General features: G+C 46.1%; 1 protein-coding gene across 3 annotated transcripts in view; it reads right to left on the bottom strand.

The window, feature by feature from the left end:
- The window catches only part of TDRD7 (tudor domain containing 7), a 46946-nt gene extending 20392 nt beyond the window's left edge, over positions 1-26554 (bottom strand). Inside the window, exons 1-6 of one of the 3 annotated variants that reach the window (XM_066339824.1) lie at positions 26382-26554; positions 21662-21743; positions 14338-14479; positions 13039-13252; positions 8070-8155; positions 6734-6951 (exon numbers count right to left, since the gene is read on the bottom strand). In XM_066339824.1, the coding sequence (XP_066195921.1) occupies positions 6734-6951; positions 8070-8155; positions 13039-13252; positions 14338-14479; positions 21662-21685 (684 nt within the window). In that variant the 5' untranslated portion in view covers positions 21686-21743; positions 26382-26554. Of the gene's footprint in view, positions 1-6733; positions 6952-8069; positions 8156-13038; positions 13253-14337; positions 14480-21661; positions 21883-26381 lie in introns of all 3 variants that reach the window. The other 2 variants (XM_066339823.1, XM_066339822.1) reach the window with 2 other exon arrangements.
- Positions 26555-26919: the final 365 nt, after the last annotated feature.

The raw sequence follows: 26919 nt of genomic DNA, 5'->3' as shown, positions 1-26919 counted from the left end.
TTGTTTACCATCTAATCCTGGCCTCCCAAGCCTTTAGTTTCGCTTTCTGCAAAAAGTCCCAACATGTATAAATGTAAAATATGAATAATAATCTGAGAACTAAATACAGTTAAAAAAATAAATAAAATATCCAACTAGTCAATTAGGCAATATCTCGTTGTCTTATGCAGGTCTCATTCTTATCCAAAAAATCCTCTACCTTTCTGTAGGGATAAACTTAAACTTGTAGTGACTACTACCAAAAAAACCAACCAAACCAAAAACCAACCAACAAAACAATTGAACACTCCCAAACCAGTGAACAAAAATATGCTAATTCCCCCCTTAATTTCTCCAATTTTCTTTCAGTTATATATTTTCAAGACTGACAGACTGCAGGACCTGTCCAACACCTTACCAGATATCTAAGAGATTAAGTGAAGAAAACTAAGCTTTCCTTTACCCTGTAAAGCCTCCTCCTCATAATAAACAGCCAGGTAAATGTTCTCCAGTCTGAGGAGCCTTTTCACACAGTATCAGGCAAGACAGTGTTTAAGGTCACTAAAGAATATGCTCACGTTACATATTGTTTAGCTTTATGTTTAATAAAAAGCAGTAAGAAACCTGGCTGAGGAATGATAGATTACAGATATAAAACCGTCCTCTGACAACAACAGATTAATAGTTGATCTGGTATGTAGCCAGAGCCAGTAGACTATTTTATAGAAAGAAACATCTTTGTTCTAGAACTGCTGAAAAGCAAATGCATCTCTTCCAGCACAAGTGGAATTTCAAAATTCAGAATGGTAGTGTTGTTTTTCTACCAGCTCCTTCAGAAAATAGACAGAAAGACTAAGGCAGTCATTACCACAAGATAACTCTAGGATGAATTCAATATGCATACATCCCTTCATTCTGGCAATTAAAAGGTGTCTGCTTGTTATTCATTCTACATAAAAGCCAGCTCTAGGATTGGTGTTTTCACAAAAAAATTGAGTTTTATAAACATGGCAGAACTTCTGAGGCACAAGGTATGATAGGGTGTGACAGGATCCATTTACCCTGATGGATGCATTTTTCGCTGTAAGTGACCCACTGTGCCACTCAGACACAAATCTATGAAACAGGACAGAATTCACCTGAGAGTACTAAGACACCTGGAAGAAGCACTTGCAAAGATGCTCTCCATCCTTTATCATCGGTCCTGGATAAATAAGGAGGTCTGATGACTGGAGGCTGGCGAATGTGATGCCCACCAACAAGAAGGGTTAGAAGGAAGATCTGGAGAACTACAGGCCTGTCAGCCTGACCTTGGTGCTGCCAAAGGCTATGGAACAGATCATCTTGAGTGTGATCACATAGCACATGCCAGACAACCAGATTTGGCCCAGCTGCCATGGGTTTGGGGAAAGGCTGGTCTCAGCTGAACAACCTGATCTCCTTTTATGACCAGGTGACCTCCCCAGAGGATGAGGGAAAGGCTGTGGATGTTGTCTACCTAGACCTGAGCAAAGCCTTTGACACTGTCTCCACAGCATTTCCACAGCATTTTCCTGGAAAAGCTGGCAGCCCACAGCTTGAACAGGTGCACTCTGCTGTGTTGCACAGCCACGCCCAGAGAGTGGAGGTGAACGGTGCTACATCCAGATGGGGACTGGTCACTTGTGGTGTTCCTCAGGAATCAGTATTTGGCCCAATCACATTTAAAATATTCACTGGTGATTTGTATGAGATCAACTGTACTCTCAGTAAATTCACTGATGACACCAAGCTGTGTGGGAGTGTTGATCTGCTGGAGGGCAGGAAGGCTCTCCAGAGGGATCTGGACAGGCTGGATCAGTGGGCCAAGGCCAAAGGTGTGAGGTTCAATAAGGCCAAGTGCCTTATTGACAGTCTCTTAAGGTCCTGCCCTTGGGTGACAACAACCCTGTGCAGTGCTACAGCGTGGGGCAGACTGCCTGGAAAGCTGCCCAGCAGAAAAGGGGATGCTGGTCAACAGCACCTGAACATGTACTCAGACTGTGCCAGGTGGCAAGAAGGCCAAGGGCATTCTGGCCTGTATCAGCAATAGTGTGGCCAGCACAAGCAGGGCAGGGATTGTCCTTCTATATTCAACACTGGTGAGGCCACAACTTGTGTGTCCAGTTCTGGGTCCCTCATGACAAGAAACACATTTAGGTACTGGAGCAAGTCCAGAGAAGGGTAAAGGAGCTGGTTAAGAGTTGGAGCTGGAGAGAGTAACTCCTGTGAGGAGTGGCTGAAAGAGCTTGGGTTGTCTAGCCTGAGGAAAAGGAGGCTCAGGGGTGACTTTATCACTCTCTGCAACGCCCTTTGAGGAGGCTGTAGCCAGGTGTGGGTTCATATCCTCTCCCACACAACCAGTGACAGGACACTGGTTGTGTGGGAGACAGAGACTCAAGCTGCACCAGAGAGGGTTCAGGTAGGAGATTAAGAGGAACTTCTTCACTGGTAAGGGGGTCAGGCATTTCACACACTGCCAAAAGGTGGTCACCATCAAGTCACCATCCATGGAGGTATTTAATAAATGACTGACAACCACTGCCAGTGCCATGGCAATGTGGTGTTTGGTTGAAGATTGCACTTGATCTTGCAGCATATCTGAAATACTTCTTGTACACCAACACACACAGTACAAGAAACAAACATGATAAACATCAAGCACTGGCTAGTTCCCAGCTATGATTTCTTTGGTGTTGGCAAGACTTGGTGGAACAAGTGCCACACCTGGTGTGCTGGGATGGAGGGCTGCAGGCTCTTCAGGAGGGATAGGCAGGGCAGGCAATGTGGACGAGTTGCACTGTATGAAAAGGGGAGGCTTGACTGCACAGCCCTTACTGTTAGCAATGATGTGGGTGAGAGACCCTGGTTTCAAAGGAGTGTTGTAGTGTCTGCTACCAACAGGCACTCAGGAGAAATTTCTGGGTTGGTATCTTCTTCTTACTGGAGATTGCAACTTCCCAGACATCTACTCTGAACACTGTACTACTGTGACAAGCAAATCTGGGAAATGTGTGAAGTCTGAGGAAATAACTTCTGGTCACAAGTCCTCAGTGAGTCAACTAGGAAATATGGCCTCTCAGACAGAGGACTGTGAAAGGAGGTTCAGACTTGATATTAGGAAGCATTTCTTTACCAAGAGGGTGGTCAAACACTGGAACAGACTTCTTGGCTGATGCCCCAAGACAGTGTTCAAAAGATATTTGGATAATACCCTTAATAACATGTTTTAACTTTTTTAGTCATTCCTGAAGTGGTCAGGAAATTGGACTAGACGATCACTGATAGATTCCTTCCAACTGAAATACTCTTTCCCTATCTATTTTGAGAATAAATATCACTTGAATTTTTCCATACCGAGTCAACATTTGCATGAAGCTATTGTAAATGTCAAGATCCCTTTTTCCCAAGCTTAAAAGTCCACACAGAAAAAAAAAAAAAACAAACCACTTTTTTTTTTTTTTTGATGTAGTGAGAGTCTTTCCTGTCCATGGCTGTAATTAAGACTACAATGAAACTTTACGGGCCAGAAACACGGTATGAGGACGTTACATATCTCTTCAGAGAGCCCTGATATTTTTAACTCTGAACATATATAATTAGCCAGCTGAACTTGTATTTGCATCCCTTACCAACTCACTTGTTACAATTCTGACCAGCACATGTCCAAGTGTTACCCCTGAGGAATCCCACCATGACTTCCTGCCTTTCTGAAGGTAAATCATTTCAGGCTTGCTCCATTTCCAGTCTTTAAACCAACTAAACATCCATGCAAAGACGTTCCCTAATGTCCTAGGACTGCCTAATTCTCTAAAAGCTTTTGGAAAAGAACCATGGAAATTCAAGCAAAAGTTCTGAGAGAAGATCTAAGAGTTTAGGCTTCTCCTGCACTGCCATATCTAAATCACCACCACATGATGCCTGAATCACTCACAGAGTTCAAGTAACTGAGGAGAGCTGAGCATGCATAAGGAAAAAGTCCCTTAAACATACATACAACTTAGTAAGGAGGTTTATATTTAGACTGAAAAGGGAACCATTTTCTCATGTTGCCAGTACCAAATATAAATTTATTATTACTTTTTGGGTTGTGATTTACAAAAAGAAAAAAACAACAAAACAAAAAAACTTTTTAATTTGCATGCCTACAGGCCTCTCATACATCTGCTGCAATGTTCTCTCTCCCTCAGAGGTTCAGCTGCCTGCATCTCAAGGATTCAAGGCTAAGCTCAAACACAGTAAAATTACATAACTTTGACTCAATTCTAAGAAAACAGCTAAGTTGTGGGAAAGACTTGTGACAAAAATATGTAGAAGGATATGAAATGAGAAAGGAATTGGAAGTCTAAAAAGGGATCACTAGCTGTTCAAAGACACATGGCAAAGTAATTAGTCAAATAGAAAGATAAAAAATTCGGACAAAAAAAGGTGAAGGTGGGAGGGTCACTGTCAGTCATCACATTTTTCAAACCAGTAGTGCTGGAGATAAAGGCAAACAATTTAGCAACACTATGGATCTCCCCAGAGCTGTTGAAGCAGGTTCTTCTCCCAGCTGAGAAATGTCTAAACAACAAAGACTTTTAAGCATATTTATTGTCAGCCCCATTGCTCATGAAGGCCGGGCTACAATCTGTGACTGCTAGTCACTACTTGGTAACTATATTTTTGCATTTAGTTGCTACAATAAAGATGCTCAAGCAAGCTGACGTAAAGAAGGGAGGTAACAGACAAATGAAGACAAAGTCAGCCTCAATACCTTCTGCCTGAAAGGTGAGGACTGAATACAAGATCATCAGCCTGCAATTTACAGTGACATTTGGAGACTTGAACTCACTAAACAGGAAAAATGTCCATTACCCGTGGTTGTCAAAACACAGAAATTACAATTTCCTAGACAAAACTCCTTCTTTTCAAACAGAAGTTTTAGAGATGCAAAGTTATACAGCAGTGATATTCTCCAAGGCACAGCCCTCAAATTAAAAGCTTGGAGACACTGAAGGTGTATTAGGTTTGTTGTCTGCAGGTTTGTAACTAGCTACATTGATCAGAATGAGTATAAAAAGAATGTGTCCTTCTTTAAGAAGATAATAAAAGAAACACCAGGCATGTTTCTGAGCCTGGCAGACACTCGCAGTGTAAGAAACCAGTAAGACAGAAATAATTCAGATATCAGATATCTTTACTTTCACTGGAGAGTACAGTCTGTCTTCTGCATTTTGAAGGTTCTACAGAGCTGTACACCTGCAGACAGTGTTTGAACCAGGAAGTGATTATATTCAAGACATATAGAGTAGTTTTCATATAAGAGGTCCCAGTTCAAACTTCTCTATGCCTGAGCCATAATTACAATTTTGTACGTCAGTAAAATGAGATGGGCTTTAGAGGCTCATTAACAGTTCTCTACAATAAGACTGATTGTACCAAAGTAACTCGATAGTTCTGACTCCTGCTGTACTGTGCCCATTGTATTACAATGCTTCCACGGAATTAATCAGTGCCTATTTATGCTTAAATGACTTTATTTGCATGCTAGAAAGAGACAGACACAACAGATAACAAGCAAATGGATAACAAATACAGAACAAAGGTCCTGGATGAACAGGACTGACTGGAACATTAGCTACAAAAAAGACTAAAATTTGCTGTATGAATTAAGCAATTCAAGATATAACAGCTTGCTCTATAGATAACACCGAAGCCAATCATCAACCATCAAAATAAATTGCTGCTGACTGCATACATTTCTAGTGTATGTAGTAAGGTGTTACAAACACATTTTATGTGTCTGTGAGAATACCATACATGCAAGGAAATGGTGTTCCTGAAGGGCATTTATTCAACTTTTTTTTTTTTTTTTTAATGCTTTTACATGATAAAAGACTTAGTAGGGCATACAAAAAATGCACTTCAAGAAGACAAATATTCTTATTACTTCAATACTATTCTGTGCCACAGTTTGACAAATACCAAATAAGTTGAAAGTCTTCGTTGATATCACTGGCCTGTTTAAAGTAAAGCTACACAAAGCCTTGATACAAAGTTGCATGACACCATAAGTGAGCCATGAATGCAAAAGAATAGACAGAAGTACAGCAGTTGAAGACCCTCCACCCAGTGGTCACGGCAACTCATATCCGACCTCTTAAGTGGACACTCAGCCAGATATAAGTTCCTAACAAAAGAAGGTAACATCTATTATTGTAGCATAACCTAACCTACACAGCAAAATTTCTTGGCTTAAGTTGTGAGAAAGACCTCTGAAAAAGTCTACAGGAAGATACAGTTAGACCCCAGACTGTTCAAAAAGGATCTTGTAGCTTTAGAAGGAGATAAACCCACCAACAGGTGGTGGGAAAAGCATAAAAAGCAACCGGAGAAAAAAACCCAAACCATGAACAACAAACATGGCATGGAGATCACATGTCATCAGCTATTTGAGCTGTCAGAAATGGAGTCAGTTAAAGGTGGCAAGTCAGCAACTTCAAGCACTTGCTCCAGAACACCAAAGAGGCTGCCATTCCTTCTTCAAAACACTAGTCCAGTCAACAGTGATTTTTCTGGGGTTTCAAAAGGCATTGTTACAATTTGGGAGTGTGGTGATGGGGGTGTGGGGTTTTTTTGGAACTGCTACAGAGCATGAAGTGAAATGCAGGTACATATAAAATAACATTTAGCAAATGAATACTTGAAAATCTATAGGATACAGGCATCTTCCATAAAAATGGCTAATACTCACTGCGCACACATGAGGCCAGTTCTCAAGCTGATAGAGCACTTCTGTGCTAAGGTCCTCCCAGTACATTTCCCGATAGATCTGAGCCATCTTTGACAACCTGACACCGCTGCTGTACTTGCTCAGAAGCTCCTTAATGCGACTTTGAAGTTCATGGACATCAGCAGCAGAAGAGCCAGGAGTAACATTATGTGTCTCTGAAGTGGATGTATTCAAGCTATCTGTTAAAAAAATACAGCCTTGAAGTAAACACAGCCCTAAAACCAGAAAGACAGATGATTACCTCTATACTTAAAAACTAAACATGGAAGCTGCCAGCATAGCACCAACCCTAAAATGTGGCTCTCCTGCCCAGCATGGCTGGTTCAGTCAATTCATATGGCAAAGAACTACAGAAATCTCAGACATTTATTAACTACCTAAAAATGAATTTTCAGTCACTGTAGTTATTTTCATAAGATGCTGCTACATGTTACTTCTGAAGAGATTCTGGAAGAGGATACAGAACCCTCAGCCTCACTGCAGCTGAGACAATGCACAAAGGTAGTATCCCAAGATGGGCACAAGATAATTTCTTGATGAGTACAAACACACCAAAGACATTGCATGACAACCAAGAATGCTATTCTATATTAAGAGTGGCATACAAATCAGACCAATGATTTGCCTTTCATTCCAAGATATGTCCTGAGGAAAAGTTTCCACCCAGCAGGCAGCTTTTCTGTGCTGCTGCATCGGAGGAAGCCCTGCACTGGTGCAAGAAAAGTGACAACTGTTTAGTTGCTCTGGGCAGTTTCATACATCCTGTTTAGGAATTAGGCAGTCATTATTCTAGGGGGAGGATCACATCACTAGCTTACCTGCTGCCTCATCTCTACATCTCCCTTTGCTACCAGACCTGAAGCTTCACAAATCAGGCTGACAAGTCTCAAAGAAAGCAACCATCACTTTGCAAGCCCTTCAGCTGCACAACTGTTGAGGCAGAAGAGTATTTGCTGGACAGATACATCAGTGATGCTGCTTACTCCTGAAAGCCAGGATTTCATCCTTATACCAGATTCCTACCCCACTGGTGAGGTTAAGCTTACTCCTTCTGTTTCCAGACTCCTCACACTGGTTTTGTGATTGGCTTTGACACTGCCCAATGTTTCTCCTAATAAACTGAGAGGCAGACAAGCAAACACTCATCTCCTCAGCACAACAAAGTAAAGTGAAAAGGTTCACTCGCAGAACTTGATATCTCATCCAAATCCATGTTCATTCAAAATAACTACTATGATGGATGTTTTTTAGGATGACATCCACTCTGAGTAGTCAACAAATTTCTTAATGGGCATACCACTTGACTCTGTGGAAGAGCTTCTGGACAGGTGAACTTGCAACTCCTTTTGAAACCGTGGTGGGACAGTCAGTCTCTTCTCAGACCTAAAATTGGAAAGAAAATTGTGTCAAATCACTCTTCTGTCTCTAAATAATATTCCAATTGCTTCTAAGAGTTAAACATAAAATAAAATGCATTCCATACATTCTACACACTCCTAGAAGGAGCACAAGATGTGTAGTCACAATGTCCTTGTCAGGAAGACAACATGATCTGCAGTAATAGGACAGATCAACAGGTGGTTTCTAGTTTTAACACATTTTGTTCATTATTGTGAGAAACAAAACACCGTAAAAAGACATTAGCGAAGGGGAAGCATCTAGGAACCACAGGCATTCAAGGTCTTTTTGTGCATGCTCTAGATTACACTGTTTAACAGATTCTTCTCTGAAAATCTCCCCCACTGAAAGCACACAAATGTCATGCTTCCAGGTGTTATTCTGGAGCCCTCCAGAAAGCAGCAGCTTTTACTTGGGAATGCAGACACCAAAATGAGCTCCTGCACTGAAGAGGGCACAGCACCCTGTAGCACACAAAGAGCTGCAAAAAAATCAGCTGTGGAATAATTACATATACTGCAAGCAAAAGAGAACAAGAATTGCAGAAGGGAATTCAAATACTATGCAACATCTCCAACATAGCACAGCAGGTTGCTCTGAATCAGGCATATCCTGAACCAAAGTAGACTCTGCACATGTATTGGGCAGGCTTTGCAGAAGATCTCTGCCCAGGGGCCAGTTTTGGAATTCAGGGACAACAGTGAAGCAAGCCATAAACCTCACCAGCTGCAGAAACACCAAGGGTGATTTTCACAGCTTCACCTGGACTCTGAGAAGGTGATGCTGGGGCTAGTTGCAACAGAAAGTAAAGACCAAGTAGCCCTATGTTTCACCACATTGACTTTTCATCAGAGCATATCCATGAATCAGAAGGAGACTTACCACATTCACATCTCTTCTAAGGAGCATCTTAAAAGATTTAACATTAAATTGTCTCCCCTGCTTTTATGCTGTTAGACTAAACCATTGCTCCTCCATCAGCTATAGGATATCACCTGTACCAAAGACCATATTTCTGTTCTGAGTCATGTCCCACAGCACTAGCTGTAAGGACAGGCAGTGCTCAGCTTGGCAACTTACAAAACAGGAGTTGTACTCAGAAGTGCTAGGCAGGAGCAGATCAACTACAAGCACATCTATGAAACTTAGAAAGTACAAAAGCAAAGCCACTCACATAAAATCAAAATGTACACTCACACCTAGCACTTGCTGGGTATTTGAAAAGCCTCTTACAACACTTCATCTGCATTACAGAAAACCCCTCTACTTTCTGGGCACAGCCCAGATGCCCACACAAAGCAGCAGCAGTCTCTTCTTAGAAGGTGGCTGTGGCTGCCCATGCAGATGCTACAAGAAATCCAAGCCTTTTTTGTACATGTATCTATCAGTATGGACAACTCTAAGCAGAACAGATACTCAAGCTAAAAAATTTCTCTTAATGGAAGCAGACTGAAAAGAGTCTACCACCTTTGCTAGGCAGAAGGCAAAGCAATCCTATGAAATAGCCTCATGGGTAATGGAGATTGTCCTGCTACCCCTGCCTGCCAATAGGAATCCATAGCTGTGTTCTAGTCCTCCATGCCATATACACCTTAAGCCCCATATCAGGTGACACAAATGATTTGACTGCAGGGTAGGTAGGCCAGCCAGAACTGCAGGGAAGTTCCAGTGAGGAACAGGGTAGATGTTCCCTGCTTAAGCCATGTCATGTGAACACCCTGGAAAGGAACCTGGAACAGAGGACTGATGACTTCCTTCTCTGCATGTAAAAGCTAATTGGATTTGGGATCCTCTCAATATTAAGAGATTTCATGTAGCCTCTTCCTGTGCTTTCTGTTGTGGTTGAACAGTTTCCCACAGCATGGTGCTGACACTGGCTTTGAGCCCAGTCATCACCAGTTTTGAGCCCTGAAATTAGACAACTATCGTTGATGTGCTGCTTGCTCACATCATGATGGTCATATGTCTCCAATGAGATGGAATACGGCCAGACAGTGCCAGGGCAAACGTGCTTCCCTTCAGTTTGCAGGTATGGACAACTCAACTATTTGGAAGGCCTCATGTTCCTCAGCTGCTAGAAGCCTGCTCCCAGCAAGAGGCCTCCTAGCCACACCAGCAGTCTGGCCCTTCACAAATGCCTGATCAGCCATGCAGCCCTGCCAAGTCCCCATGCGTAGCCCCAGCTGAGCAGCTAGTCATGTCTCACTGCCACACATCACTGCCTCACAACGAAGGGGAGCAGTGCCAATTTCCTGCCAATTTCCTTACCTTGGTAAGGCCCATGCCACCCCCATCTGCTCTTTGGCCTTTGGACAGTGCTATCTAAGCAGCAAGGCTAGGTGCTGGCCAGCAGTGAATGGCTCCTGCTGCTCTAAGCAAGGGAGTCACCAAGCACCTGAACCTGTCCTCATCCATGCTGCTGCCTTCCAGCTTCAAGGTTCTCTGCAGTTAGCCCTACCAGCATGGTCTCTCCCTGCTTCTGAATGTCCACAGCAACATAGTCAGGATAACCTGAGAGAATGCTGCTATAAAAACAAGCCTCAGACCCTGCAACAGCATCTGCAAGAAAGCCTCAGACAACTACCTTCAGCATTTCTCTGTTGTCATGTGTGACAGAACTGGGAAGACAAACAACTTATTCCCCTTCCACCTAATGCTACATAGGGGCAAGCCCCTGAAGCTGTGATCAAGAATATCTCTGAAAAAAAAAATCACAGAGCACTACAGAGGTGGGAACAGACTTTAGCAAGTCACAAGGAAACCACCATTTGTAACCTCACTGAGGAGCTTCACTACACAATACTGTGTGGAAAACCAACAGCTGTCAGCACCCAAACAAAGTCTGTCACTGGCAGGACATTGTGTCAAGGAAAGGAACACACATAGCAGGATAGATATTCAACAGAAAAGGAGAAAACACAGAGCTCTATGTGCAACCACGAGAGCATGGATGTCCTTTCCTCTACATGGAGTGGCAGGGTGGGTAACAGAAAGTAAAAAACTGCACACGGATAACAGCTCACTCCAAATTGGGAAGTGGGGCAAAGACAGTCTGTCACCTTCAGGGCTTGTATCAGTCAGCCTGTGCTGTGAAAGCTCAGCCACTCCCACAGACAAGTGCTCACACCCCTGCTGGAACAGTGCCCTCCACTCTGAGGCTGCTGTCAGCTCAGAATTTTTGAGGATGCTGTTCATAATTCCACTCATTCACACACTTTTTTCAAGCCAGGGCCTCCTGCCTCCAAGAAGCTTTCCCTCCTGCAATTCCCAAAGTACAAGCCACTACAACAGTTCAAAATATCCTCAGCAGCAAGAACACTTGGATCTTGCCAGTCCTGCTTGAAACTGGCCAAGTTGAAACAAATTAATCCAGTCACATGGCCACTATACAGCCCTGTATTCAAACAGAATATGAATCTCACTTCCCTGAACTCTTCCTTCACTGTGTACCCCAGCTAACAGGATAGCATTTGGACAAAAGCACAAGATGTCTCCTCCTCCAAAAATATGTAGGCCAAAGCAGACTTTGCTTGTAGCTTCTCCTACAGTGCAGGACAGAAACAGACAGCAGAAAGAAGAGCAGAACACTTACCTAAAAGGAGCTTAGGAGAGACTGCCAGAGATTAACAAAGATAACACAAGATGTAGCAGACTACATTAGGAATAGTCAGAAGAGGGGTGACATCTACCTAATTTTTTTTTATGCATTACAAACCTTTAAAACTTATAAAATACTTTCTGTGTTTTCCTTATAGTAAGTAACCTGGAGAAAACCGTAGGTGCTCTTTTTTATTTGCCTCAGGCAAAGTGCCTCTGCCTTTTAGGGAAGTGCCACTTAAATAAATGCAACTCAACTGCACACAGAGAAAAGGGAAGGCCCAAGCACAGCTGCTCCTACATTTCTGAGTCAAAGCAAGATGGCTTGGTCCTTCTCTCCTCTGCGTAACAGACCCCTGATGGCACATGGAACTTATGCAAGTAAGGCAGAATGCGCTTGCTTTCTGTGGCTCTTGCAGAAAGAGCAGGCACCGCAGCAGGATTAAGCTGTTGTGCTGCTCTGGGCCATTCACAGCTATGCTGCCGTGGAAGTGGCATGCCACTGCCATTTCCATTCAATGCCAGGCTGACTTCCAGACTTCCAACCCAGCCCGGGTTGGAGTCCTCCCCCTGCAGAGGATTACCACCACAATCACAGCTCCAGTGGACTTAGCACAGCCACAATGAGCAACAGCAAACACTTTCCCACCACCGTCAGCTGACGGCCCAGGGCAGCTGAAAACAACACAGAAAGAAATGATGGGGCAGCAGCTGACTAAGCCACCTGGATTAGAGAGGCTCAAACGGGGCTGAAAAGCAGCATGTACCGCTAACCCAGCAGAACTGCAGCTCCAGCCTTCATCTCAGTTCACCCAAACATGGTCAGGTGGCTCCTGGCTCCAAGCACACTGAGAAAGGGCACAAACTCTGACACTGCAACACAGAAGTCAGGCAAGGGGGAAAGAGCGGCCACCTGCAGACAACCATCACCCTCAACACACATCACCTGTCCCTACACACAAATCTGCTCCTCCTGCTTTCTGTCACACTGGCCACAACAGCTCCCTCCTGGGCTCATGCAACAGCCCCACACTTCCTTGCTATGACATCTGTGGCCAGATTTCTCCCCAGAAAACACAGGAAAAGGCCAAGAGCATAGGCTAGCTATAGCAGCATAGAAAAAGGCAAAACATTACCTGTCTCCTTCCTGGGGTACCATCCTACATTCAGACTTCAAGGGCAGGAGCCTGGAGTCCCACTAGATCCCAAAAGGCATGGCTTGCACCACACTTAATTTCCCCTCACTTGTGTACACACACACATACACTGACCTGTTTACCACAGTGACATGCCTCTGCATAGGGATTTCTTTAGGTGGTCCACTCCCAGCAGCTGAAGGTAGGGCAGATCGGGCACTCTCCACAACAGGTTTCACACCTCCACATGCCACTTCTCTGCCTCGGGGCAGGCGAGGAACAGGCCTCTTACTGCCTTCTTCTGGCATGTTCAAAGACCGAGGCTGCCGCAAAGTTCCTTTGGGCTTTCCTAAAGAGTTTGCAGGTACAGCCATGAGTAGCATTCTCCTCCTCCCAGTCTACCTCCACCTCCCGGGGTACCTCCTGCACTACCATCCAAAGGTGGCATCTCTACTGTGGCTTGCGGGCACCTCAACTCCCACCACACCGCAGAGGTGGCCAAGTTTAGCATTCACGCCACACTGAATGCTAATAAACAAGCTCTTGGTCACTTTGCTGTTTATATGCTGCGTGTGCCACATGAATTTTGGAGGTTTCAAACACTTCCAAGGGGATTGATGTGAATCAATCTGCTTTTATAATCCCCATCATTTAACTGGGATATGAGCCACTAATTCTGCTTCCCAACTGGCATCCTTGTAGAAAAGCAAGAAGCAGCAAACACTTCATTACAGAAAATAGGGGAATACACACAAACTGAGAACCATTGCTATTCCAAGCTGCCTGCAAGCAAATGGGTCACGCGTGGGCCTAATCCTGGGCCAAATTCCACAGACAGTCACACAACAGCACAGCAGTGAGGAAAACCTGACCCACACTTTAGGGAAACACTGCAGAAACAGCAGTTTCTGGAAAAGGTAAGAGGTAAAAAGAGCTGAAAATGGGCATCAGATCTCCTGTGGCACGGTGGCACTGGCATCATCAACAGGATCCACTGAAACAGCCACAGATAATGCTGCAGGACTCCTCACTGTGAGGGAATGGTTCAATCCTCCCAACTCCACAACATACTTTTCTAGTACAACAGGCCAAAGCCAGCCTTAAAGAATAAGCAGGCTCATTGCCACATTTCTTATCTGCATCTCAACTGTGTTTCTCACAGAAGCAGGAGCACATGAAATTGAAGCCAAGTGTCCTACAAGGACTTAGTTTTTCAAGATCATTCACATACACACCTGAAAAAGGCTTTCTCTCTGATACGGCTTTCAGATATAAACATCCTTGTCAAGCACACTCATCCTCCTGAGAACTCTCCCCCTGGACCATGTAACTTGTGGCCATAGGTGACACACCCTCACAGCCAAGACTTTTGTTGCAGCAGCTGCACAGTTCTTTCATAAAGGAAAGAACTCTCTAGAGCTGCCTGTGGCTTACCTGATAAACTGACTGGAGATGTGTTCTTCAGCCTCATTTGACAGTTCACCTGCCGGACTGTCTTCTTCTTGGAACTCCTCTGTCGGGCCACCAGTTGAGCAACTCGCACAGTTTCACTGCAACTAACAGCATGGCAAATGACCTTGTTGAGGCAGGAAGAGGACAGCAGAAAAAGCAGTCAGTGAGACCAGTGCTCATCCACAGCCCTCAGAATCACCTGTATCCCTTTCCAAGCCTGTAACTGCTAGATCATGCAGGCCAGCAGGCAGTTCAGGAAAGGCTTCAGCTGCAGACACAGATCTTGGAGATCTCACTCTCCTTTTGTGAAACCCCAGAAGGAACCTCACCTCAGAAATCAGCAAACCAGCCAAGGCCCTAGCCAAAACCTCTCCATTACCTTTCCACATTTGGTCGGGCCCCTCTCAGAAGCAGCCTGGTTTCTAACTCCCATCCCACAGGTTCAAAATCTCGCTTTATAACTCTGGGAAGCTACGGGGTTGCAGCCTGTCCTTGTTCCTCCTGCCAAGGCTCACTAGAGTCTCTGGCACCACGCTGACTCTGTGGAGCAGGGCTGCCTTTGTCCCACTCACGTAAGAAACTGCACGACTATGCTGGCTGCACAAACTGCCTCACATGCACTGCGCTGGTCCCAGCAACAGTCCAGCCTTGGACAAGCCCACAGCTATGTCCCTGCCCAGCTTCATGGCCTCTTGCCTCAATATCCACTCACCACAGGCCATCCCATGGATGGACACAGGAACTTGGCCTTGACAAGACACCATGTGTCTAGCAAAACCATGTGCCTAGCATGCACTTCACCTCACAAAGAAGATGAATGCTCAAACTTTTGGGCCATTCAACTCCTGCAAAGGCACGTGGATGAGTACTCCTCTAGGACTCCCTAAGGACACAGGCAGTTAGCCCAAAAGCACTAAGTTAAAAATGGAAGTCTGTGGTCTCAGCCATGCCCTGTGGTGGTGGTAGAGTTGGAGAAAGGGCTCCTTTCTCAGCAGTGCCATGGGGCCAGCACTACTATGTTGCTAGCCATGGTCCCCAGCAAACATCAGAGATGACCATTTTGTACATGAGCAGAGCAAGAGAAACTCAGGGACTTCACCAGCACCTCTGAAATTTAGCAAACAGCAGCTCCTAAAAAGGATCTTCTCTCACTACCAAGACAGGGTAATCAAAGCAGAAAAACAACAAAAACAAGAGATTGCTAAGCAGCAACAGCTTGTTCCAGGGATCTTCTCAAGTCTCCCAGGGTAACCCAAACACCCCAGGAAATCAAGGGCAATGGATGATGACACTAGAAACCAGGCAATTCCTCCAGCAGTGCTCTCCAGCTCATCCTTCCCCCTCCTCTTCCCCTCCTCTGCTGCACACCCAGCACCTTTTCTGGGCTGGCTCAACATAGAGCCACTGCAGGGAGGGCCTCTCCTTCTGAGGGACAGCTCTCCTACCCCAGGAGCTTTTGCTTAAAAATCAGACAGTGTCCCTGCTGCACAGTCAGCACTGTTAAAATAGCAATCTGGCAGTCTCACCACTGTTATGATTAAATGCAAGTATCACAGAAAAACTTGAGGCTGGAAAACATTGCTACAGTTCATACCATACAGCATCTTTGCTCAAAGGAGCATCAACTAGACCTAGTTAGTCAGGCGGTGGAGTATCTCCAAGGACAAAGAACTCTCAACCACTCTGGACAAGTTTTTCCACTGTTTATCCAGCTTTGCTGCAAAAAAAGTGGGCAGTTTAATGTTTACGTGGGACTGCTTTTATTTCTCTCAGCTTCCGTTGTCTCTTGTTTGTTCACTGAATATCAACTGGAAGTGGAGATAGAATCTGGCTCCATGGTTTTTTTACTCCCTTTAACAGACATATGGATAAGATTTCCCTGAACTTTCTCTTTTCCAGCACAAAAAATCCCTGCCTTCTGAGCCCTGTATCAGGGATGCTATGTTCCAGCCCCTTCACAATCTTCCATGAACTTGCTTCCACGTGGGTATGTATGTCTTGTTCTGGGAAGCTTAGAACAGGATGTGGTTACACTGCTGCTGAGCAGAGGGGAATAATCACCCCCATCAGAATGCTGGCAACTCTTCCTAATGAATCCTAGTGTGCTGTTGATCTTCTTTGCTGCAATGGCACCCTGCTCACTGTGAACTTTGCACCTACCAGAACTCCAGGGCATTTCTCTCCCAAGCTACTTTTCAGTAGGTAAACTCCAAAACTATACAGGAACATACGGTTTTTCTTCCCCAGGTGCAAGACAGTGTTCCTGATGCTCCATTTCTCCAGCTTCTTGAGATCTCTCTGAACAACAAGCACATTCGTCTGCTCTATCAGTCTCTCCTGTCATCTACAGACTTGCTGAGGATGATCTCCGTCCCATCACCTAGGTCATTCATGAACAAGTTAGACAGCAGTTCCTGAGCATCTACTCCCAGGGCACATCACCTTTAAGTGGGTTTTGTGTCACTATGAACTTATGGAAAAGGATATTACTAGCCCTACCAAAATTCAGTTAAAGTAACTCCAATGCTCTCCATTTGACCAATCATCTCAATTTGAAAGGGTTATTTATTTGGTCACATGATTTTAACTTCATACACGCATACTGATTTGACCTCTTGTCTTTCAAGTGTCTGGAACAGCTTTCCAGGATTAGGTGCTCAAAAACTTTCCCACAGTTGAATGTCAGGCTGATCTTCCAACTCTTCCCTGTGAAGGGTAGTGCTTTCTTTCAGTCCTCAGGAACCTCCCATGACTTTTCCAAAGTAACTGACACCTATGGGTGTACTGCAATAAACTCATGGACTTGTGCATTTTTCCAAATGTTCCCTATCTTAATCCTCCCTTAACAAGGTTAAGACTTCCTTGCTCTGCACTTCCCTCTGCCTATTTCCATCGTATCTTTATACCCCTTCCAGCTCACCCAATACTGCTTCTACCTCCTGTGTGCCCTCCTGTGTGCATGCTTATAAAGGCATATTTAAGTCAGGAGCTTCTTCTTCATCCACATGTACCTTCTCCAGCCTTACTTAAGGGAGAGACTTTGTCACACAGCAGCCTGTACCTGAGTCATAACCCATCTTTGTGAAAGGTGAACCTGAAGTCCTTCACTCTTCACCCTTTCACAGATATCTGTGCAACAATCTGCACACAATAACTTGTGCATGGACTTGATAAGGCTTTAGTGAAGTGAAACACAGCAAAAGGCTGAAGGTCTTAATTTGCTTTCTTCCAGTTTTCCTGTTGTCCCTGTATCCCTGTCCCTGTTTCCTCACATTGCCTGTACACTTCACCAGCTCTTTTAAGGACTTTCCATGGAAGCACTTTCTCAGAACTGGCAGCACTCTGGGAGTTGTTTTCAAGAGGATATCACTTTGTCTTGGTCTTCAAATTGTTCAAATAATCAATAGTAAACATAATCTTTCTTAGGTCCATGTTGGGCAACATCTGTATAATCCTCCCAGGCAGCTTCTCCCTTTTCATGTATGTTTCCATTTATGGCTCAGTTTTGTCAGTGCTCCTGCTTCCTTTGCTTTTTTCCCCAACTGTTGGAACATACCATTCTTGAAACTAGAGAAGGCCATCCTTGAAAGTTTACTACCTCTCCTGGATCATTCTCTTCAGGACTGCATTCCATGAGTTTTCCAAGCAGATTCCTGAACAGGCCAAAGTCTGCACTCCCAAAGTCCTGCATTGTTGATCCTACTTTTTGGTTTGTTTCCCTCCTTTCAGGTTCACAGACACCATCTGGCCGAAGACAGGGCTCCTCGCAGCTTTTACATTTGCAATCGCTGTTGCTTGTTTTCAAGGACTGTGTCCAGCAGAGCACCTCTCCTCATTGATTCATTGCATATGTCAGGATGTTGAGAGCAGCAGACCCCAGAAAATCCTGGATCACTCATACTTGGATGTCTTGTCCCTATAGCAGGTATGGCAGTTGCCCAAGCTCCCCATGAGGATCAAAGCCTGCAAATGTAAGGCTTCTTGTGGTTGTCAGAAGAAGGCAGCATCTACTTTGTCTACCACTTCTTCCCACCTAAGATATTTGCAACATACAGCCATCACGTTGCCCATACACTGGTCTGTCCACTGCTCATAAGCTCTTGTTGTCTCATCATCTATCCCAAGACAGAGCTCCCAGCATCCCCACTGCTCCCAAACTTGGAAGGTCTCACAGGAACTCCTTCTATTCACCACTGCAGCCCACAACTCCTCAGCAACCAGTGTCAACCCACAGCAGCAGCATGCTGGTTGTGTGACCTGTTGCAACAACTCTCCATGACTTCAAATGAGACTACAGCCTTAAAGAACACAAAGACTTCCAGTTTCTTCTGGTTGCAGCCCAAACTGTGGACAGATGTGTACTGGCACTTCAGAGATGCCCAGTTGTGCCCACTTCCAAAAAGCTTATGAGAGCCTTCCTCAAACTCCTAGCTAAGAGGAGTAGATACATGGGATGGATCACCTGACCTTTTTTCTTGAAGTCTCAATATAAAAGGTTTTTTGTCTCTACACAGTTTATCATAGTTTTATAAACAAGCATTTTCACATCTTTGGTACACTTCAGGTTCTTCCTGTGTTTCGTTAACGTTCTAAATAATTTTTAGCATTTCCTTCTCTTGTTTCATAGTGATAAAGTTTAACAAAATGGTTTGAATTAAAACGAATTCAGATGTAAGAGATGGGGTAGATAAGCAGAGCAAAGCAGTCTTTAAATTTCTCCTTTTGAAGGGGCTTAATTATTCAAGCAGAACTCAAAGTTTTCTTAGAGGAGGGTGCAACAACACACTTCTTATAAATGAATGTGAAGCAAAGCAGAGTTCCTTGAAATGATGCAACCACCTGTTGCAGTGCACAATATTTCAATGAGTCCCCTTGCAGTGCTTTCTGTATACTGAACTTAATTCTCATCTTCTGTGGAAACTAGAGGACATATCCACTGCATAAAGACAAAGTCATCAGTTTTCTTTTTCCCACATTCAAGACAGCTAAATTAGTGTTCAGTAGCAAGAGGAACAAAGGACAATTTATATCATTGCCTTCCCAAGATAATCAGGCTGTTCAGCCTCAGTTACCTAGCTAATGTTCACCTCCCACAAATACTTAAGGCAGCACATAACATGTGGCACTTAGAGATGAATTTGTATAATTTACTACCTACTTTATACTATTCCTTGTTGAATGCATTTCTTGTGGTACATCTGGAACAGCTGACCTAGCAGTAAGGAAAGTCCTTTTAAGACTATCTAGACTGCAGTCAGCATCATCAACTGCTACCAGACCCCTGTGACGTGCATGTCTTTGCTGTTCTGTCCCACTTCCACAAGAGGATTAAAGGAACAGACAAGGGTCTTGACAGACATTTTGCAAGTCAGGGTACTCCAGAGCCATGAAGAGACTGGCTGACTGCGTGGTCTTGCAGCAGCCTTGCGTGGACTATGAGCTACAGCATCAGCCTATAACAGAGCTCAAGTATTCTGGAGAGAGGTGAACAAAGAGAACATACAACCTAGGTCCTGTAACAGGAAAGCTCATGGGAGCAGCGCCATGCAGCTTAGCAGCCTACATCAGCGCATAATCATCCTCATCACCCTCTGCCTAATGTCTGCCATGGGGACACTATGGACAGTGGCAACAGGAGAGTCATCAGACATGGGCTCAGTCTTTGTACCTCTCCTGCCTCCCTGGTGTTCAATAAGGTGCTTCCTCTCAGCTGTTTCAGTCATGCAGAACATAGCTGGCACTTCTGAATGAGAGTCAGTCCTCCTCAAGTATCTCAAGACCCCTGTTTAGTCACTTTCTCCTTTTTCACCTCCTAAAGCCACATTTCACTCTCTTGTAACAGCTGACACAAAGAAGCCACTGCCCCTAGCGCTATCCAAGAGCTCACAAGGCTCTCAGCACACATCGTATTAGTGGATAAACAAGGCTCTCAAGGGAATGGGAGGATACCAGATTACACCCTGCAAGGCCCTAGTTAGAAACAGATGGCTATCTGCCAGACTCGCTACAAGGAAGCATTTAACTGCAGGATCAGAAATGTTCCCAGACCTGAGGCACCTGCAATCCTGTTACTGATGTAGCTGCAGCTGACACAGGCTTTGGAGAAAAGGAATCCCAAACTTGCTTATCTGCTGTAAAAGGGTAAATTCTGATGTAAATATGCAGAAAGGAAACCTGCTGCTCAAAACCAGCCACATTTCTAGGGATCAGGACAAAACCCAGGATTACCCCTCACTGTATTCTCACCACACAGATAATGAGGGAGAACTAGTTGTGAGTTGCCAGATGCCATCTCGATCCAGCTGAGCAAACAAGGAAGCTCAGCCTTAAGTCCTGTCTCTTCAGACTTGCTATGACAGCCACACATTGTGCCAAACATCCACTAGCTTTTTTGCCCTGCCTGAGGCTACAAAGACTTCAAGAACCCAGACATAGCTCCAACAAGGGAGAGGCTTCAAGCTTGCCATGTAGATCATCTGCAAGTCACATAGCTACACCAGCTATCAAGAGAATGCATTCCAACTTCAAACCAGCAAGTCCAGACTATTGGGCAAGGAGGTTTGTGGTCCTAGCAAGCTGCTTTCCAAGGTAGCAGCCAACAGGAGGCATAGGCTAGTGCAGCAAGACCAAGGAAGAAGGGACAGCTCTTTTATACCACACCAATCTTCCGCCTAAGATCTGCTTCTCCTCCTCGATCTGTGTGATGACCCTTTATCCTTTGCACACTTCCCAAGCTGAGGCACTTGCCACTGTTGCTGCAAGGCATCTCACTTACATAAGCTCTTCCTCACCTCAGCATATATTTGCAGTCCTGTTGCACTGCAACCTGTAACAAACAAGAACCCTAAGTCCAAAGCAAGCACTGTCAGACCTATAAGCAGCAGCACCTAAGAGTTTCACTGTAGGCAAAAAATGATGCTAAACCCCACTGAGAAGAGATGATTAATACAGCCAAGTTAACCATCTTTAAGGTGCCAGGACAAGCCACTAGTATCTCCTGCAAAGTCAGAAATGCTGAGAAAGGGGCCAGATCTTCAGTCACACGAATGACCTTTCCATACAGAATTCACATTTCCAGGAAAAAGCCCTGCAACTTTACACTTTTTGCATACACAACCCTGGGTCTGGAGAGCATTGGCACGAAAATAAGGAGTGCTTAGTATCTTATGCCACAACTTACACCTCTCCCAGAATTAGTGCACCATATGCATGCTATAGAAATCCACAGCACAAAAGCAGGTAAAGCTATGAACCAGGAACATTCTGCAAACATAAAAGCCATTTCAGAACTGTAACTGATTCTTACCTCTCCCATTTTGCTCTCTTCCATTCTGACCACTCCTGGGATACTCTCCAAGTAGCCTTCCAGTGTGTCATATCCTAGGTGCCTGAAGGGAATCAACTCATTGGTCAGGGATCTGTATTCACTTTGAAGTTCTGATAAACGTACGCCATTTTTAAAGGCATGAAGAACAGCTCGTAGGGCTTTTGCAACAAATTCTGGCTCCTGCATCTTCACCTATACCCCTGCTTCCAAAAGAAAAAAAAAAGAAAGAGAAAAAAGCATTTTTACATACACACACTAAAACCATCAGCTTTTACTATTCAATCTCCCTTCCCCAATAAGCCAGAATGCAGCAACTCAGTGGCTCATCTCTGGAGACAGTGATACTTCCGAGTAGAGTTGTAGGGCCATGGTTGTGCCAGCCAACCATAATATAGTATGGCACGGGGCATGACATTGTCAAAAAGTGCTGACAAAGGAGAACAGCAGCCATCATGCACAGCTTGGCTCTGCCAGACACCACAGGGCCAGAAGAGAGGCAGGCACTGCTAAGCAACTGACCTACCACAGACAAGTAAGTACTGGATACTGTACCTGGGACAGGGCGATTCTGGATGTGTGTGTAACTGAGGAATAAGAGGCACTCCGGAAAGTAGCCTGGATGTCCTGCCAGTGGGAAGCTGAACATGAGCCAGCAGTGTCCTGGCAGCCAGGAGGCCACCTGTGTCCTGGGGGGCATCAGGCACAGCATCACTGCTGGGCAAGGGAGGGGATTGTCCTGCTCTGCTCTGCACTGGGGCAGCCTCACCTCCAGTGCTGGGGGCAGTTTTGGGTGCCACAATATAAGAAAGGCATGGAGCTGTTAGAGAGTCTCCAAAGAGGGGCAACAAAGACGGTGAAGGGCCATGAGGGGAACCCGTATGAGGAGTGGCTGAGGTCACTTGGTCTGTTCAGCCTAGAGAAGAGCAGACCAAGGAGAGACCACATTGCAGTCTCCAACTTCCTTGTGAGGGGAAGAGGAGTGGCAGATACTGATATCTACACTCTTGTGAGCTTCTCTTGTGTCAGAGAAGGTTTAGGCTGGATATTAAGAAATGGTTCTTCACCCAGAGGGTGACTGAGCACTAGAAGAGGCTCCCCACGGAACTGGTCACAGCACCAGGTCTGACAAAATTCAAGAAGCATGTAGACAGAGGTCTAAGGCACATGGTGTGATTCATTGAGTCTCCTGCACAGGAGTTGGAATTAAATGAACCTGTAGGTCCCTTCCAATTCAGGATATTCTGTGATTTCATGACACCTTACTGCCTGCAGGGCTAGAACTTCTACTGAAAGTAAGACAGGGCACAACTAACATCCCCTGCCACAGCACCTCACACTCTAAGGTGCAGGGTGTCTCCCTAAAGACACCTGAGCTGCTCTGCATGCCCTTGAACCAGCACCTGCACCAGTGCTCACATCTCAACTCCACCATGGAAACAGCATAGCATGCATCTGGGGCATGCAATGTCCTACCCAAAAATGCACAAAGCCTCAAGTCCACAGACTCTTCAGGAGAAAACACAACTTAAGTCCCCAGGCACATGATCCTCTGACACAGGGATTTTGATCTGGCCTTCTGGTTTTCCATCCTGTCTTGCTCATGTCTGGTAGGGCCATGGCATGCCCAGAGCCTGCCCCAGGGACATGCACTGCATGACCATCTCACTGGGCTCTGCCCAGGCACGGAGCCTTCTCAGCCTGGATCGAGGGACAGACCTCTTCCAGGGACAGGACACAGTGCTTGCTGAGGCCTGCCTGGCGGCCACCTCACACAGCTCCACAGCCCTCGGGCATGTCCCAGTGCTCTGTGACACCTCTTGGCCGCTCCCCAAACAGCTCAGTGCTTCTTCTGCAGCCACACAAAGCCAAAGGCCTGAACTTGCCTTTTATCCTTCTGCAATGCATTTTGTTCACATCTACAGAGTCATTCCACCAGCTCTGAAAAAAGACTGCTTTATCTACCTCTTGCTTAGGATTTTACCATTACAAATCTCTCATTTATGTACCTCTAGAAATGTGTATCATTAGCATGTCTAAGTGTAAATCTACTGATTCACTCCTTCATACTGACATCTCGAACTATCTACATACCCTAGGCATGTGCTGCATATAAATATTTTGCTGAGTACTTCCTGGTACAAGGAAGCAGGAGCTGCAACACTGAACAAAATGGCAGCTCCCTCCTGCAAAATGGTGGCAGAAACCTTCCAGCCAGGGCTCCAACCCCAGAAGTCTGGGTAGTGCAGGAGGTGGTTTCAAAGCGGGAGCCAGCGCTACCTAAAGCCTTCCCAGCCCCCCAGCTCACAGGCTTGCACACACTTGGGGCTTCTCCAGAAACATCTAGCTACACCCACAGAACATCGGGGAGCACCAGGCACAAGTGCTGCAGGGCAGGCTCTGTGCTCCCAGCTGGGCATCCTCCTCCCAGGCGCTCGCTCAACACAGGGATGCTTCTGCCACAGGAACCTCCCTGCCACGGCCAGTTGTGGACCAAAGCCGCACAGAGCTCTCACACAACCCAGCAATAACCCTGCTCTCCAAGTGTGTGCTGCACACAGGCTCCAGTCCAACACTGAGCACGGCACACTGGTGCACCTCAAACACCTCACCTTCGCCCCCCGGCAACTAACGTATAACGTGAGCAGAGCCAGTGCTTTGGGAGAAGGCCACCTCACTCTCCTCAAGATGCTCCAGCTCTAGGCACAACACCAGAGGGCCCCTCTTCCAGCACACCAAGGCCAGCCACTGCTGCCCATGTACCTGCCTGAGGCACTCTCAAATCTGCACTGCTGCCACCGAGGGACCCCATGAAAGGCTGGTTTGCACCACTCTCCCATCACCACCTCCCTTCCTGGGGAAGTCACCATGGGCAACGTCACACCAAGTCCAAAAGGAAGAGAAATGCCAACCCTCAGCATATTGCAGATCCTACAATACACACTTCAGTCTCTCCCTTCCTGCAGCCAACTTCACAACGGTCTGGCTCCGCAGCCAGGCAAGGAGGCGCAGCATCAAGTCCTTTTCTGCACTGCTCCTTGAACAGTTTCACTTTATGCACATGCAGCACTTCACTAACCCAAACGTACCTCTTGCTCTGTACACCTGGATTTGCACACAGGTATGCCCATGTCCCTGCACCCATACAGACAGCGCAGCCAATACGTGTCTTCACACACACATGGTTCCTTAACCCTGCAATTTCTGCCCTTGCTGCTCCAGCGGGTCTCACTGACTGATCCTGCAACAAGCCCTCAGCAACAGCCACCCTCACAGCTGCCCTCTGCTCAACACAGGCACTGCCCAGAGGAGCAGCACATGCTGAACCTGCACATCTCCACACAGCAATGGGCAAATCTACACTGGACACTTCCACCCTTCTCTCTCCTTTCAGATACTTTGCAGCTGGTGCACTGAGCTTCAAAGGGTCAGAAGACATGGTTGCCACCTGCCAGAAGAAAAAGACACACGAGGTTCGTATCTCCTTTCTTCCCACTTAGTTTCAAATAACGTCATGTGCCAGAGAAATGTGTATGTGGTGTGAAGTTCTAATCATATAAAAAGTCCCAAACACTACATCATTGAGAAGTACAGCAAAAAATGCAGTTCTGTCTACAACTGTGTTTCAAGCCACATTCATTCAGGAGACGAGGAAAAGCTGATGAGAAACCTTTTGTGGCCTTTTTCTCTACTGTCTCTTAAATAATAGACACTGTTTCTTATTTGGTTAACATGGCTCTTGAAAAGTTCTCTTGCCTAAACCTCCTTATCTTCCTGTTCATGTGAAATTACAGTATATGTACTACATCCAATGACTGACGAAGAAAATTTAAAATAACCTGGAATGGCAGTTTCAAAAGTTGATTCGAAAGAAAAAACTTCACTTAAAAGAAACTGGAGGATCATGGGGGAATGTCATCATGTCAATGTCAGGCATACAGGTTAGTTGTACACCAAAACAATAGTTATATTATATCAGAAATAGCAAATGGCATATTGTAAAATCTATCCCCCTAAATTATATTGTAAGGAGTAGTCACAACAAGTTAAACGAGGTGACAGATACCAGGGTACAAAGGTTAAACTGAATCCAGTCAGTACCCACACCTTACAATCTTCCCATTCCTACAGTCAGCAATTACGAAGACTTGCAAGGCAGTAATCCTGAAAACACCGATACATTAACAGAAGGCTAACACTAACAGCTCAGAGTAGCTTCCGAAGCTTTTTTAAAATAGTTTTTGAGTTAAGCTGCTTTAACATTAGGTCATTCAGCAGTTAAGTCATTTTCCCGGCAGTTCACTGCCTCTGGACAGCAGGACACTTCACTGGAAAGAGAGCCCGAGCCGCCTCATCATCACTAAGTCAGCGCACATCGCTCAAACCACCTCTGCCAGCATCTGAACCGAAACTTTCGTAGGAATGATCAGAACGCATGATCCGCGCCGCGGATCATTAGCCAGGCTAAGGAAAAGAGGAAATGCCGACAGCATTCCCTCAGGGAGGAATGCACTCCCTGGCAGTGTCGCGTTTCGCAGACTACAAACACTCTCCTGAGTGACTCCGAAGGTAGAAAGCATCCACTAACCCGCTGAAGACGGAACACTTTGTCACCGCGCAGACACTGAGGAGGAGCCTCCCGCTGCCTGACAGCGCCCGTCCCTCCGCGCTGCCTCTTTCCCTCAGACCAGGAGGACTTTACGCCCGGCAGGGCTCCGCTTGTTCCTTTCCACTTCCTCCAGCCGGGGCTTTCAGGAACCGGCCAAAACCTCTTCCCGTGCTGCTGCCGCAGCCGCCGCGGGCCGGGCCGGAGCCTGCGGAGCCGCCGCCTCCTTGCGCGGGCCCGGGGGACTGAGGGGCTGGGCGGCCGCTCCCGGCGCCCCCGCCCAGGCGGCCCGGGCGCCCCCGCCCGCCGCTGTGAGGCCCGGCCCGGCCGCCGCCTCCGCCCCGCCCGCTCCGGCCCCGGGCGCCTGCGCGCCGCCCACGTCCTGCCGCTCCCGGGAAACCGCCACGTGTGCACTTGGCCGCGGGAGCCGGCCCGGACCCGGCCTGGAGCCGCCGGGCTCGGCAGGGACCGCCCTCCGGCCGCGCCCGTCCGCCTCTGGTCGCCGTGTCGTCTTCGCACGGAATCGGTGAAGTCTCAGTCCTGCTACAAGGCAGCAGCCGAAGCCCCCTTCTAGAGGGAGTGGCCAAGGGATTACAGCTCCATGCTCTTCCGGAGAGACTCAAGAATGTTAAGG

Source organism: Sylvia atricapilla, chromosome Z (assembly GCF_009819655.1).
Source record: "Sylvia atricapilla isolate bSylAtr1 chromosome Z, bSylAtr1.pri, whole genome shotgun sequence".
Taxonomy (NCBI): Eukaryota; Metazoa; Chordata; class Aves; order Passeriformes; family Sylviidae; genus Sylvia; species Sylvia atricapilla.
This window is presented reverse-complemented; position numbering and strand designations above follow the sequence as displayed.